General features: G+C 43.1%; 1 protein-coding gene across 3 annotated transcripts in view; it reads left to right on the top strand.

The window, feature by feature from the left end:
* MLLT10 (MLLT10 histone lysine methyltransferase DOT1L cofactor) overlaps positions 1-17,063 on the top strand; it is a 785,717-nt gene that overhangs the window by 313,760 nt on the left and 454,894 nt on the right. For all 3 annotated transcript variants that reach the window (XM_029588723.1, XM_029588721.1, XM_029588724.1), the window contains one exon: positions 3,730-3,825. In XM_029588723.1, coding sequence (XP_029444583.1) covers positions 3,730-3,825 — 96 coding nt within the window. The remainder of the gene's footprint in view (positions 1-3,729; positions 3,826-17,063) is intronic.

The following is a 17,063-nucleotide window of genomic DNA, read 5'->3' as shown; positions in this document are numbered from 1 at the left end:
ATATGTACTTCTGTACCGTGGATTGATAGTTTTAAAATTAAAGGTAGGCTAGTGGTACAGGGGAATACAACCAATCCAGAGACATAGCCAGCTAAATGTTTCCATAGGAAATACCCTTCCCGAGAGATGATTGTAGAGGCCCTTGACAGTCCTGTTGATTTAGAGTTGGGATGTACAAACTTTGTAGACCCAGATCCATATTACTGCAGCAAAGGGGGGTGGGGGGGCTGTAAGAGCGCTTTGAGGGGTTTTCTGGGCAGACAGACCAGTTGGTGGCAGTGAAGAAGGAGAAAGATAATAGCATAATAAGATTGAACTGATCAGACTTGTGGAAATAGCCAAGGCTCTAGGAATAGTTAAGTATGCCAAAGGTTAGCCAGAAGGCAGTGTTAGCAAACATGAGATAATAGTCCTAACCAATTGAAAAAAATGATATGCTTACAAAGAAACCTAACTCATTGGTGTGCAAGTGTGGAGGAGGTGATACATATAACCTAATGTACAGCTTTAGATCTGTGAATTCTGTATTGCTCCATAAGATATCTTACTAATAAAAATAATTTCTTCTTTGTTGACTGTCAGTGTTTATTCTTGTAGCGAGCAGTGCAGAAAAAATAGTGGTATGTAAACCCCAAGAAACGGTGAGAGTGGCAGAGCAGCACTAACTGAGAGATTATCAAACATTTTAACCTTAACCAGCTATTTCTGTCTCTGACAGTAGCCAGTTCGGATGACAAGTACCCAGCAGATCCCATTCCCAGGGATAAGCGATGGCTTTCCCAAGTCTACCTTGTTATTAACTGTTTATGGACTTTTCTTCCAGGATCTTGTCCAAACCTCTTGTAACCCCCTTGCTATGCTAGTCATCTTGATCTTGTGCTCTGGTAACTAATTCCATAGCTTCATGGTGCAAGTGAAAAAGTACTTTCTGTAATCTGGTTTAAATTTGCTGTCTTAGTTAATGGAGTGCCTCCTTATTTTGATATTATTTGAGAGGGTAAATAACCATTCCCTATTTCTCATAGGACAAGCAGGATGGTAGTCCTCACAGATGGGTGACATCATCAGATGGAGGCCGGCATGGAAAACGTTTGCCCAGCATGCTACTATCCACACATCCACACGGGGTCCCTCTTCAGTCTCTCTTTTTCCATGAAGTAGTTGCCTCGCTGTAGGAGAATTCTGCTTTTAGCTCATCCTTTTCAAAGTATTTTCCCAGTCATTTTCGATGTTCTTGGTGCCGGGTACCTCTTCTTCGGTTGGTGCAATCTGGTGTGCGGTAGGTGTTTTAAATTTTCCCTTCATGCAGTCACCTCTCGGTGATTGACAGCCATCGACCACTTGCCAGCTATTTTTCATGATGTCCGGTTTTCGCCAATGCCCCCAGTGCCCTCAGACGATTTTGATTATTGATCCACATGAGGTCTGTATTCTCTGCCTGGGGGTGCTTTCTGTGTGACCAGATGACCCCCAAAGGATAAGATGGAAAAGCTTTTTGCCAGAAAGTCTGATCCACCTACTCCGGCATCGGGGGCATCGACACCTAGAGCCCAAGGAGAATCATTAGATACGCTATCCCTCTCTACCCCTCCGGTGGGTCCCTCTCGTGAGAGAGGAGCCGGTGATAGGCCATCTCCGGTGTCATCGCTCTCAAGGATTTCAGGATCTTCACCTTCCTTGGCTCTGGGGAAAGACCGGGCCAAACACCGAGGGAAATCTCACAAGGATCATCACCAATCACCGTCGGCGCGTGGCATCGGCTGCTCCCATGCTGCTCCCAAAGTGACTCTTTGGGGAAGAGACACCATCCTCTATCAGACCTGGAACAGGTGAGACCTGGCGTTCCTCACCAGTTGCGGTGCTGGGCACCGAGCCTCTTCGGGGCTCCGAGGAGGCTCTGGTGATGTCTCTTCCTCCTCCTCCATCCATTTTAACTACAGTAGATTTTCAGGAGCAATTGGACCGTAGAGTTCACCAGGCGGTGCTCTGATCCCTGAGAGGTATCAAGCTGCCGTCTGCACTGGTCCCCATGCCAGTGTGTGGACTCGCAGATAGAGGGATGCTGGGCATGCTCAGTGTGCCAGTCAAAGTTCTAGAAACTTTGACAAGCATTTTCAGTGCTGGGCTCCATCTGATGATGTCACCCATCTAACATCCTGCTGTCCTAGGAGAATACCTGTTACAGATTAGCACCTCTGCTTTACCCATTCCACCCCTCATGATTTTATAAACTTCTTTCATATCCCCTCTGTTGTCTCTTCTCCAAGCTGAAGATTCTAACCTGTTTAGCCTTCCTTCATAAGGGAGCCATTCTATATCCATTATTTCTGTTGCCCTTCTCTGCACCTTTTCTAGTCCCACTTTTATCTTTTTTGAGATGGGGCGACCAGAACTGCGCACAGTTCTCAAGTTGTGGTCACTTTACTTTGACCTTCAAGGAAAAAAAACAAAACTAAAAATAAGGCTATTTTCCATGTGCAGAGTAAAGAGGGCTATTGGTAAAGAGAGTTTAATGAATCTCAGGAAAAGCTGTAATGTAATATGGCTACATTAATAAGTGGGTTTCTGGAGCTGAGTTTTGGAGTGACTGTGTGTGCTCTGAGTTGGTCTTTTTAAATGTTTTATGTGTTTTTATGAGTTTTATTAGCTTGTTCTGTATTTTAATGTTGCATAGAATATTGGGCCTGATTTATATCTATGTAATAAATGAAATGAAAGATTAAGACAAAGCAAGACCAATAGTGCTGTGTTAAAGTGGCAAAGCGGCACCAAGAGACAGATTGGCAAAGCAGCACTAACTGAAATCTATTAACCATAACCAGCAATATTAAGAGAAAGTAGTACCAATAGTGGTATGAAAACTCCTAGACACAGTGAGAGTGGCAAAGCAGCACTAACAGATTTATTAACCATGCCCAGCAATGTTGAGACAGCATCACTTACAGATAGATTTAACAAGCATTTTAAACATAAACAATTAAATTGAGAGTGAAATACTTAGAAAAGTATGCTCTAGGAGTGTACACCCAGGAAAATAATGCTTGCTAGGATTCATCATACACCACTGCAGACAGTTCTGTTTTTGAAGAAACAGATGCAGGCTAATGAGCATAAGGATGGGAGAGTGAAGAAAAAAATCAATTACCTTCAGTTGTTTTTCTAATTCACCAGTCCTTATGCACATTAACCAATTTCAATTCAAACATGTATTACCAAACTTCGTAACTGATATGTTTATATTTTTTCTTGTTGTTGGGACCATCATAATATCCCCTTTATTGTCTTTTAGAAGGTAAATTATGCTCCATCAATAGACTAACGGGGTTGTCATTTAATCATCAGTCCTTTTTTTTTATACATATTTAAGCACCATGAACGTGATAATAATGATAAGGAATAAACTACTTCCCCTTTGTTTTGTGAGTTGTATCAAGCCCAACAGGATACCATGTTTCACGAGTAGCTGCTTTAGGGGCTAGACCGTTGTTATCAGCCTAGTATTAATTCCATGTCTTTTTAGTCCCGTAATAATTTTTTCGGTTCAAATATCCTAACTCAATAAACCCTGACTATAGGTGAATGCTCAGGTAATGAGCAGGATTTACAATTGCTTAATGTGATTTTTATTACTTTAGTTTAAAACTTATTTTTATCTAATTGATTAAACATGGTCCAAAGCTATTGTGAACATAAATCTACTTCAGCTATGTTTTATTTTCATAATTTTAGAAACACAAAGATAAAGACAAACACAAGCAAAAACACAGAAAGCAAGCAGATTCTTCACCATCCTTGGTTCCTTCACTGACTGTAACTACGGAGAAAGTAAGTAAAATAATTTTGCTTTTCTTTTTTCACCTTGAGCTCATACTCTTTCCAAAGTACAGAAGATTTATTAATATGAAAAGTTATTAGTTTATCAAATCTTATGCTTGCATCTTGACAGTGTTTGTATCAAATTTGCAAAGTTGTTACTATGTATGTAATACAAAAATGTTCATAATGCCACAAGCTGAATTTGGGCAAATGTATGAGTTCAGAATTTTATCGTATTCTGTAACTGCAAGTTCAGGAATAGAGCAATCAAGGATCTTTACTATTTCATTTTTTTTTCTACAATTCAATTTGTTAAAGTCTCTTGGTGGATATAAGCCTATTTGGGGGGGGGGGGCTCTGTGACTTCCAGCTTAGAAGCACTTGGTGTCGGGTTTTAAACATTATAGGCTTGATTTTGAAAAATTCATAATGTGTGAAAACTTATGTAAAGCAATTCTGAAGTTGCTACAAATAGAAACTCTTTACTAGGGCTGTAGAGGTACTATGAAAATTTGCTTTAGCGAGGTTTACAAAGGGGAAAAGAAGGCGTGCAGGTGTTGGGATACAAAATTCTGAGAGTGGGAAGTGTTGGTATGTCATAAACAAATTCATGTCTTTGCACTGGGTACAAATTCAGTTTAGTTGCTGCACTGGAAAAGGGGAAGGGAGAAGAACATGGAGTTATGCAGGGAGAAGGAAGGTCAGGACAAAGATGGCATGGAGAGGAAGGAAGGAAGAAAAAGGTAAGAGGGCTCAAGCCAAAAAGAACTGAGTAGTTTTTAACTGATTTGAAATAAACCACATTAGTTTTCTTTTTGGGCTAGAGAGAGAAAGGGGAAGAACAACAGGAAAGTCTTAGGAGAATGCAGACGAGATGAAAACAGTCCAAAAAGGCATGGGCTAAATAATTAGCAACCTTACTTTCAAAAAATGAAGGAATAGGAGAAGCATGAATTAGTGGCAGCACAAGCCATGAGAGTGGCAGATATAACTTTTAACGGCTGTGATAAGACTGGAGGATAGCTAATATAATCCCAATATTTAAAAAGGGCTCCAGATGCGATCCGGGAAACTTCAGACCTGTTAGCCTGACTTCAGTACCAGGAAAAATAGTGGAAAGTGTTCTAAACATCAAAATCACAGAATATATAGAAAGACATGGTTTTATCCCAGGACAAGCAGGATGCTAGTCCTCACATATGGGTGACGTCACTCACGGAGCCCTAATGCGGGAAAACTTCTGGCAACGTTTCTAGAAGCTTTTAAGTGGCAGCCCGGGGCTACTGAGCATGCCCGGCATGCCATGATATTCCCTGTCACAGGGGTCTCACTTCAGTCTTCTTTTTTCCGCGCTGCCATCGACATCGCGGTCACAGGAGCCCTGTGAGGTTCTCCTCACAACTTGACGAAAAAGTTAAAAATTTTCGTTAATAAATTTGCCCATTTCGGGTCTCCGGCTGGTGACAAACATATTAGCTTTCGCTAAAAAAATTCAGCTTTTTTCCATCGACGGACGTCGAGACAAAATGTCATCAGGCTTCAAGAAGTGCCCAGCCTGCAATCGAACAATGTCCATAACGGACCCGCATACTGAATGCGTTCGATGCCTTGGGGGACAGCATGACATCGCTGCCTGTCCAAAATGCCAAGAAATGACGGCAAAAGGCAGAAGACTCCACCAAGAAAAAATGGCACAGATTTTCCAGATTCAATTAGGGCCTTCACCGACGACTTCTACAAAATCATCGCCGGTAGGCCTTACAAAAAAGATCCTGATCAAGAAAAGACTTCTGGAGGTTCGGGGGATGCCTCTTCTCCAACACCCTCCACATCATCGACAAGGTCGGTATCTGAACCACGATCGAAGCACAAGCACCGATGGCATCGATCTATCCCGCTGCTCCCGCTGCCGGAGGAACCGACCGCTAAGAGGCAAAAGTCTTCCTCAACTACGGTGCCATCGGTTCCGGAATCGATACCGTCGACATCACAGCAAGTATCGACTTCGATTACTGACTTGACTGCCTTAATAAAACAAATAGTCACTGATGCCTTACAGCACCGAATTCCGGCGTCATCGCCGATGCCGACAATAATGTCGATGCCGACCACAGTGTCGATGCCGGCGGGATCGCCGACGATAACCACTCCTTCGATTCCGGCTTCACAGCCGATGCCGGCGACTCCGCCGATGATGCCGACGTCTTAGTCGATGCCGGCATATACGCCGATGCCAGCGATGTCTTCATCGATTCCGCTGATGACTTCGATGACGGATCCAGTTCCAACATATACACCATCAATACCATCGGTTCCTTTACAATTCCCGATGCCTTCGATGCCAGCAAGACCTATATCATCGATGATTCCAATATCGATGTTTACCTTCAATACTTCATCGATGCCACCGATTACACAATTGATGTCTCTCTATACCATGGCACCGTCTAAAGCACCTTTGCCAAGAAGAACATCTTCCACACAAAAGTCATCGGGGAAATTTAAACATTCTTCACTGAAGCCTACTTCCACAGTTCCAGACACTTCTAGTTCTGAAGCACAGTTACACAGCATCCTCACTAAAAGGTATCAGGACCTTCTGGCTTCATTGCCCATAATACCTGGGCAAGAAGAAGAGGATCAAGAGACTTCACCGGACCCACAAGGTCCCTTGCAAGACACTTCAGGAATACCTCCACCTCAAAGGCCTGAACCTCCTCAATGTCACATACCTACTTCTGTTACTTGGTCAGATACAGAATCTGAGCCTTCCTCAGAAGATTTTCTTGTCTGAGGCTTCTCCACCTCAAGCCAAAAAGCAGTCACCTCCAGAGGACCTTTCATTTTCATCTTTTATTCAAGAAATGTCTGAGTCCATACCCTTCCAACTCCAGGCTGAAAAGGATGAGAGGCAGCAGACGCTTGAAATTTTACAGTTTGTGGATCCTCCTAAGCACAATCTGGCCATTCCAGTACACGAAGTGCTATTACAGCTTCAGCAGAGGATATGGGAACATCCATGTACAACCCCTGCTGTAAATAGGAGGGTAGACTCTACCTATCTTGTTCAAGCAGCCCCAGGATTTGAGAAACCTCAACTTCCTCACAATTCCCTTGTGGTGGAATCTGCTCAGAAAAAATCTCGCAGAACCAGGACTCATGCCTCAATCCCTCCAGGAAAGGACAGTAGATTTTTAGATCTGATGGGGAGGAAAATCTACCAAGGAGCCATGCTCAACTCCAAAATTGCTGCATATCAGCTCTACATGACGCAGCACCAGAGGAATCTCTGGAAGCAGATTGAAGAGTTTCTACCCTCTCTGCCTCAACAACAACAGGAGGCAGCACAAATCATTATCCAAAAGGGTTTGGATGCAGGAAAGCATGAGGTAAGGGCAGCCTACGATGCTTTTGAAACATCCTCTAGAACAGCAGCATCCAGCATCAGTGCCAGAAGGTGGGCCTGGCTAAAGGCTTCTGATTTACGCCCTGAAGTCCAGGACAAATTAGTAGACCTTCCCTGTCAGGGAGATAATTTGTTTGGCACCAAAGTGCAGGATGCCGTCGCCCAACTTCGAGAGCATTCAGAGACACTAAAACAACTCTCTATGCTGCCTTATGACCCTGCAACCCACACAACTCGCAGACCACCACGTAGAGAGGCGAAACATCCCTTCTATCGGCCAAAGAGATACTATCCTCCTGCTTCTAGGTCAAGACCTCCAAGGTCTCAACAAAGACCACAACAGAGACAACAACGGTCTGTGAGGCCCCAACCACCTCCTCAAACAGGATCTACCTCAGGCTTTTGAAACAAATTTCAGAGCACAAGGCCAATATCCCAATCCCTATGCCACCTTGCCAGTTGGAGGGAGAATATCCCATTTCTACAAGGAATGGACAACAATAACAACCGATCATTGGGTCCTGTCCATAATTCATCAAGGCTACTGCCTAGATTTTGCATCTCTCCCTCAGGAGTTTCCACCACAAAACTCCCATCTCAATCACATACCTCAATTACAAACAGAATTATCCGCTCTTCTGAAAGCAAAAGCTGTGGAACACGTACCACACACTCAGAAGGGCAGAGGATTCTATTCCTGGTATTTCCTCATTCCAAAGAAAACCGGAGGCCTACGTCCCATTCTAGAGCTCAGAAATCTCAACAAATTCTTAATAAAAGAAAAGTTCAGGATGGTTTCACTAGGCACCATGCTTCCACTCCTACAAAAGGGAGATTGGCTTTGTTCTCTGGATTTTCAAGATGCTTACACACACATTCCTATATTCCCACCTCATCGCAAGTATCTGCGATTCACAGTAGGACATCAGCATTTCCAATACCGAGTGTTACCATTCGGCCTCGCTTCAGCTCCCAGGGTATTCACCAAATGCCTGGCAGTGATAGCAGCACACTTACACAAACAAGGTGTTCATGTTTTTCCTTATCTCGACGATTGGCTCATCAAAAGTCAATCACAACAAGGAGCAATAACTTCACTCAATTACACCATAGCTGTACTTCACAAACTGGGATTCCTCATCAATTATCAAAAATCCCACATGAACCCTTCTCATCTACTCCAATTCATAGGAGCAGAGTTAAACACAGACATTGCACAGGCTTTTCTACCAGAAGATCGTGCAGTCACACTGTCCCTGTTGGCGCACTCAATTTCCATGCAACAACAAGCGACAGCTCATCAGTTCCTTACCTTACTAGGCCATATGGCCTCCACGGTTCATGTCACGCCTATGGCACGACTCGCCATGAGAGTAACCCAATGGACTCTACGATCACAATGGATCCAAGCCATTCAGCCGTTACACTATCCAATACAAGTAACCCACCAACTTCGCTCATCACTACAATGGTGGACAACCAGGGACAATTTACGCAAGGGCCTTCCTTTCCAGAAACCAGTCCCTCAGGAAACATTAACTACGGATGCATCCACCTTGGGTTGGGGAGCTCACATAAACTCTCTTCAAACTCAAGGAACTTGGACAAAACTCGAAGCCACATATCAGATCAATTTTCTGGAACTTCGAGCTATACGTTATGCGCTTCATGCGTTCAAGGACTGCCTTTCACACAAGACTGTTCTGATCCAAACAGACAATACAGTAGCTATGTGGTACATCAACAAACAGGGTGGTACGGGCTCGTATCTCCTTTGTCAAGAAGCTGCACAAATTTGGGACTGGGCCTTGAACCACTCAATGTTCCTACAGGCCACTTATCTAGCAGGAATTCAAAATGTGCTAGCGGACTGACTCAGTCGTCAATTCCAACCACACGAGTGGGCCCTGAATCCCTCAGTAGCCGCCAAGATATTCCAACGTTGGGGACAACCAACAACGGACCTCTTTGCGTCACCTCTGAATTACAAAGTAGACAACTTCTGTTCTCTACACAAACAACACAACCAGCTTGCCAAGGATACTTTTGCTCACCCTTGGAACTCAGGCATGCTATATGTGTATCCTCCAATACCGCTTATAACGAAAACTCTAGTGAAGCTACAACAAGACAAGGGGACCATGATACTCATAGCCCCATACTGGCCTCGACAAGTATGGTTTCCCACATTGCTAGACCTTTCAGTCAGGGATCCAATACGCCTGGGAGTAGCTCCCAATCTCATAACTCAGGATCAGGGTCGGTTGCGCCATCCCAACCTTCAATCCCTATCCCTGACAGCATGGATGTTGAAAGCTTGATCTTGCAACCACTCAATCTTTCAACAAATGTATCTCAAATGCTTATAGCTTCACGCAAATCTTCCACAAGAAATAATTATTCTTTCAAATGGAAAAGATTCACTTTGTGGTGCAAACAAAACAATATTGATCCTTTCACTTGCCCCACTACTTCTCTTCTAGACTATTTGTACCATCTTTCAGAATCCGGTCTTCAGACCTCATCAATCAGAGTACATTTGAGTGCAATCTCAGCTTATCATAACAAGATGGGAGATGCACCTATATCCACACAACCTCTTGTCAGTAGGTTTATGAGAGGTCTAACTCACCTTAAACCACCAATTCGGCCTCCAGTCACACAATGGGACCTGAATCTGGTTTTAACAGCATTAATGCGTTCTCCCTTTGAACCCATTCATTCTTGCGATCTCAAATTTCTCACATGGAAAACTATCTTCCTTATAGCCATCACATCAGCTAGAAGGGTTAGTGAGTTGCAAGCACTTGTCACGTATGAACCTTATACAAAGTTTCTCCATGACAGAATGGTTCTACGAACACACCCAAAATTCCTTCCTAAGGTAGTTACAGAGTTCCACTTAAATCAAACCATAGTTCTACCCATATTCTTTCCACGGCCTCATTCTCACCAAGGAGAAAGAGCTTTGCACACTTTGGACTGCAAACGTGCATTATCCTTTTATCTGAATCGCACTACGTCCCTCAGAAAATCCAATCAGCTTCTTGTCTCTTATGATCCAAATAAGCCAGGTAATGCAGTGGGTAAGCATACTATATCAAACTGGTTAGCAGATTGCATACAGTTTTGCTATGAAAAAGCAGGCCTTCCCTCCAAGGGCGAGTAAAGGCACATTCAGTGAGAGCAATGTCAACTTCAGTAGCACATTTTCGTTCAGTGCCAATCATTGACATTTGTAAAGCAGCAACATGGAGTTCTCTTCACACCTTTGCAGCTCATTACTGTCTAGATAAACAAGGACGACAAGATTCAGCCTATGGACAATCTGTCTTACAGAACTTGTTTCCAGCTTGATCCCAACTCCTTCTACAACCAACTGCTGTGATCTTCGGCTGCCTCATTTCCTCAACAACGCATCACTGCTAACTACATGGACAATGACTCAGCCTCTAGCTTGCTAATCACCCATATGTGAGGACTAGCATCCTGCTTGTCCTGGGATAAAGCAAAATTGCTTACCTTGTAATAGGTGTTATCCCAGGACAGCAGGATGTAGTCCTCACAGAACCCACCCGCCACCCTGCGGACTTGGGCCTCAGACTTTTATTATTTTACTTTGCTAACGCTTATTGCTATATACCAGACTGAAGTGAGACCCCTGTGGCAGGGAATATCATGGCATGCCGGGCATGCTCAGTATCCCCGGGCTGCCAGTTAAAAGCTTCTAGAAACTTTGCCAGACGTTTTCCCGCATTAGGGCTCCGTGAGTGACGTCACCCATATGTGAGGACTACATCCTGCTGTCCTGGGATAACACCTATTACAAGGTAAGCAATTTTGCTTAATGGAACAAAGTCAGCCTGGCTTTACCCAAGGCAAGTCTTGCCTCACAAATCTGCTTCACTTTTTGAAGGAGTTAATAAACATGTGGATAAAGGTGAACCGGTAGATGTGTAGTGTACTTGGATTTTCAGAAAGCGTCTGACAAAGTTCCTCATGAGAGGCTTTTAGGAAAAATAAAAAATCATGGGATAGGTGGTAATGTCCTTTCGTGGATTACAAACTGGCTAAAAGACAGGAAACAGAGTAGGATTAAATGGACAACTTTCTCAGTGGAAGGGAGTGGGCAGTGGAGTGCTACAGTGATCTGTATTGGGACCCTTACTTTTCAATATATTTATAAATGATCTGGAAAGAAATATGATGAGTAAGGTAATCAAATTTGTGGATGATACAAAATTGTTTAGAGTAGTTAAATCACAAGCAGATTGTGATAAATTGCAGGAAGACCTTGTGAGATTGGAAAACCGGGCATCGAAATGGCAGATAAAATTTAATGTGGATAAGTACAAGGTGATGCATTATAGGGAAAAATAACCCATGCTATAGTTACACAATGTTAGGTTCCATATTAGGTGCTACCACCCAAGAAAGAGATCTAGGCGTCATAGTGGATAACACATTGAAATTGTCAGTTCAGTGTGCTGTGGCAGACAAAAAAGCAAACAGAATGTTGGGAATTATTAGAAAGGGAATGGTGAATAAAATGGAAAATGTCATAATGCCTCTGTGTCGCTCCATGGTGAGACCGCACCTTGAATACTGTGTACAATTCTGGTCGTCGCATCTCAAAAAATATATAATTACAATGGAGAAGGTACAGAGAAAGGCGACCAAAATAAGGGAATGGTACAGCTCCCGTATGAGGAAAGACTAAAGAGGTTAGGACTTTTCAGCTTGGAGAAGAGACGCTGAGGGGGATATGATAGAGGTGTTTAAAATTATGAGAGGTCTAGAACGGGTAGATGTGAATCGGTTATTTACTCTTTCATATAATAGACTAGGGAGCAGTCCATGAAGTTAGCATGTGGCACATTTAAAACTAATCCGAGAGAGTTCTTTTTCACTCAATGCACAAATAAACTCTGGAATTTGTTGCCAGAGGATGTGGTTAGTGCAGTTAGTATAGCTGTGTTTAAAAAAGGATTGGATAAGGTCTTGGAGGAGAAGTCCATTACCTGCTATTAATTAAGTTGACTTAGAAAATAGCCACTGCTATTACTAGTAACGGTAGCATGGAATAGACTTAGTTTTTGGGTACTTGCCAGGTTCTTATGGCCTGGATTGGCCACTGTTGGAAACAGGATGCTGGGCTTGATGAACCCTTGGTCTGACCCAGTATGGCATGTTCTTATGTTCTTAAGACTACATCCGTCTTCCATGAACAATTTGGTATAATCTGCATGGAACAGCATTATAATCCTAACAATATTTGTGTAGCTGCATTGGTCTTCTAAACAGAAACAATTTCTCCAATATGTTTCCCAAAGAAGGAAGGTTTGAAATGGGTTTAAAGATTGATGGCTTTGCATTTGTTCTAGGATGAAGGATAGTAGACTAGACCAAGAGAGCAAGGAATAGCAAGTGATATCTAGCAAAAAAAAAAAAAAAAAAAAAAAAAGAGCATGCAAGAGTCTTAAAGTAGAGTCAGAAACCCATAACTTCTGGTACAATGGTTTGGTGAGAAATTGTGGAGGAACAGAGGGAGAAGTTACCTGGTGGTTCAATAGCACTGCAAAGGGACCTGGATGAGATTCCTGTATCTGGTCTTCTAGTCCCTGAGTTGGCTGGGAATGGAGATACTGCAAAGATAGCAGTCATAGTCTCCTGGGGGTGGGGGGAGGAACACAGTCATTGCACAGCAGTGATATCTGGTGTTCAGATTGATGGCCCATGATTTCAAGCTTCTGGAAGGAACCCTGATATGTTGCCCCTTGCCAAAATCTTATCACTGTGATGACTGGACTAAATAAATTGGAAGGGATATTCCTAGGTAGTTAGAAATGACAGTTCCTGATGCTAGATTTCAGCCTTGATTCTGATTGAGCTGGCAGACCAAGGGAGCAGGAGGAAACTAACTGATCTCCCCCCCCAAAAAAAGAAATAAAGGGAGGAGAAGGCAGAGCAAGAACAGGGGAACAGAAAAAGGTGAAGGATGGCAAGGAGGAGGGAGCAGGCTGGCTGATGTAACCTGGGACCAAAGTAAAGGATATTTGTGGACAGTGTGGGTGGAGAAGTAGTTTGGAGAAGAGTGAATGGTGTAAAAAAAAAAAAAATGGGTGAGCTGTGAGATGGTGGTCCATCACTGACTTTCTGTGGAGTTTATGGCTTCCAGTGCAGCAGGATTGAACATAAATAGATTGGGTTTGTAGCCCCTTGCACTACATGGGACGAGTTATATCCCATTTCATCCAATTATGAGAGGAATGTTTAGCATAAGGAAAGTTAATACAAGTCAGTTATATGTGCTTTATTGGACCAATTGGTGCAGATATGGAATTTTGTAAAGCTGAAGCCCACATTTACATTTTTTTTTTTTAGTTAGTTTACAGTGAAATATTATTTTGAAGTTGATCTTATGCTCTTCCTCTTGACATTATCATACAGTGGACTGGTAATTGTCAGATGACATTATGGTCTAGGAAAAAAAAGCCTAAAATGAACAGTCTTTTTATTTGCTGATAACTGAGAGGGTGAAATGATTTTTGTGAAGGAAACTCTGCAGATCTCTACTTTGTACACTAGCCATTCATATGTGCCGTAGACATTTGATGATCACAACATTTTCAAATGAAGCAGGAATAGCAGTTTATAGAAAGCATTCATTTCATCTTTCACTCCCTTGGAGGAGTGTGAAATGAATCTTTATCTCTTGATGCATTTGAGATACCATTAAGAACTCTCATAATGGCCATTGACATAGGCAGAATTGTATGACTATAGTCATGTAATTTTTGAGAGGGCACGCAGGAAAGATTTATAGATGTGTTGCATTTCAGAGATAATGTCTTTGGAGATAAGTTAGTTTTTTCATTAATGACTATCAGGCTTGGTTGAACTTTTTCTCTTGTCACCATCTTCTCTGTCAGGAAGAAAAAATTCATTGTTTAGTTTTACTTTGACTATTTTCCTCCTCTTGTCAGAGAAACAGTAGTTTCATGGACTGTGCCAAGTGCAGCTTCAAGATGTCCATTTCTGATCTTTAGGTCTGCTACAATTGTCTTTGATAAGGCCATGATGACTCCAGGTGAAATATTTGTGCAAAGATGTCACCCAGAATAGTTTGGGCCCAAAAGGAGAGGATTCAAGTCTTCCTTACTGATGAACATATGTCCAGTGGCTAGTTGGCCTCAAAAGCCCAACACAAGGACCACAGAGCTGATCAAGGCCCTGGTGGATAGGCCATGCCAAAGAGGCCTTCAGCATTGATTCAAAGATAGAAAAATCTCACTCCTTCCACTTAAGGCATCTTCAGGGTCCAAATACTCGAAGAATGTGCCAAAAAGTAGTTATGCCTAACCTTGATTCATTAACGCAGCTCTTCAAACAGCTCAAGAGCCTAGAGATGCAGGAGGTTCTGAACCATTCAAAGTGGTCTTGTCTCAATGTGGACTTCATCACAGTGGTCTCCAAGTATCCAGTTGGAGTCTTCAAGATTCAACCTCTAAAGTCGAGGATATCCAATCTCTTCAAATGACTTTTAACTCTGGGTAAATGACTTGCTCACAATCAGGCTGATACAGTAAGGAGCGGTAGGAAGAGCTGCGTTAGTGCCGGGCGCACCCGCGTTTGCCGCACGCACAGTGCAGCTCACCTACCGCTCGATACTGTATGTAAATAGCTTGCAAATGCAAGCTGCGTCCAAGAAGCGTCTGTGAAGCGTTAGGCCTGCGCAACCCATTTTATTGTATAGAGCGCTATACAGTATCCTGGGTGCGCTGGCCTAACGCTTCACAGACACGCTGGTATCTGTCATTTCAAATGTCATTTCAAATGACATTTGAAATGACAGGTACCAGGAAGTGGACAGTTCTCCTACGCTCGGGATTGCCAGTCCTCTCTCCCCTCCTCCCGAAGCAAGGCGCAGGGAGGCGGGGAGAGAGGACTGGTGAAACGACATGTAAAGTGTAAAGCATCGAAGTGACTTACTTTTCTTGCAGCCCTCCTCCGGAGACGGACCATGGCTCCCCTGCCTCCCGGGGGGCAGCCGGCGGCAAAAGCGGCCCCACCGGCAAAGACGGATGCCTACACGGGCGAAAGCGGCCCCTGTGCGTGCAATTTGGCCGCTCAAGATGTGAAGTGCAGGCATCCATCTTCGCTGCCAGCTGCCTCCGGGAGGCAGGGGAGCCGCGGTCCGTCTCCGCCGCGGTCCGTCTCTGGAGGATCCGTGATCGCTGGAGACTCGTTGATTTTTTTTTTCCGCTTTTGTTGCTTCGGGAGGAGGGGAGAGAGGACCAGCACCCATGGACGCGGCCAGGGCAGGTGAGCGGGGGCTGGGGGAAAGTTTGCCACCTACCCTTACCCCTGCCTCTAACGCAGGGGTAAGGGTAGGCAGTAAGTTAGCAGGTTAAAAAAGCGATAGTCGGGGCGCGCGTTACTGTATGGGAGGGAATAGCTAATTCGATCGTTTACATCTAATATACATGCCGCGGGCGGAAGGGGTTACCCGGTGATTTAAAGAGGCGGTAAGAATGGGTTAAAGGGGATAGTGTATCGCGGGTTGGTCTAACGCGGCCGAAAAGTGAGTAAAAAGTGGGTTAGAAGCAGGGTAACCGCGGCCGCACTTTACTGTATTAACCTGAATGTAACACTAATTTCCCTTTATCATCTCCCATAAGTTCTGGCTGTAATTTAAATTTCAGAAAGGAATGATCAGACCAAGGCACAATATTGACTATGAGATCAAAAATCCAACTCCTACCCACCCATAATTCTGGTACGATAACCAGGTCCAAAACATGCCAGGCTTTATAGCATGTGCTAAGTTAAGCACTGACAAAATTAATTGAAAATCCCCCATTTGTCCTTTAAAGGATTCCTAAAAATGCACATTAAAATCACCAATAACCATTACATTTTTACTTCTTAAACAAAAAGAGGTGATAAATCAGCACACTCAAACCCTGATGGATGATAATTTAAACAAAGGGGACCATACCTGAACCCTAACAACCAAGTTTTCACACCCATTTCCCACCTCCAATGAGGTGTGAGTAACTTAGATTGTATCTTTTTACAGCAACACTATACCTCCCATTTCCATACCTTTGCTTTATAGACCAACGTTTATCCTAGAGGACATAATTGTTGCAACAAAACATCTGCTTTAGAATGCCATGTTTCTATTAAACATAAATTAAAATGTGAGTCTAACAACAAAGTAAAAATAACATTCCCTTTATTCATAACCAAACGGGCATTTAAAATATTCAGTGCTTAAAGCCTTGGCATCTAATTGTCCTAACTGCCCAGAATCCTCAAACATATAGTCTATAGTTACTGTTTACTATTTTTTGCTCATGATACGCCTTATTTTATTCATAGTGTAATTAGTTTAGTTATTATGTCCTCAAATGTTACCTGTAAGGGCCCCGCCCAAAAGTTTTGTTCTGATGTAAACCGATGCGATGTGTGAACGGCTATCGGTATAGAAGAGACTTTAAATAAATAAATAAATAAATAAATATATGGAGTAGGACAACTGGTTGAACAGATGCCCTTCCCTTTATTCCTTCTTCTAAAATGTAACCTGTATCTATCAATTCCCAGTATAACCAGGATAGTTTCCTTCCTTAATTCATTCATTTGACCACCCATCATTCCCCCCCCCCCCCCCAACCCCCAACAAACCACCCAACCAAGATACAACAACAGCCCTACTGGATAACAGGTATAGAACCTAATACTGCATTTGCTGATGATTAATCAGTGGAATAGAAAAGGACATGCAAAGCAGCAATGCCCTTTGCTGAGTAGTAGTATGTTTGATGTTTTTATA

This window comes from Rhinatrema bivittatum, chromosome 2 (assembly GCF_901001135.1).
Source record: "Rhinatrema bivittatum chromosome 2, aRhiBiv1.1, whole genome shotgun sequence".
NCBI classification, from domain to species: Eukaryota; Metazoa; Chordata; class Amphibia; order Gymnophiona; family Rhinatrematidae; genus Rhinatrema; species Rhinatrema bivittatum.
Note: the sequence above shows the minus strand (reverse complement) of the source record. Positions and strands in the feature narration are given on the sequence as shown.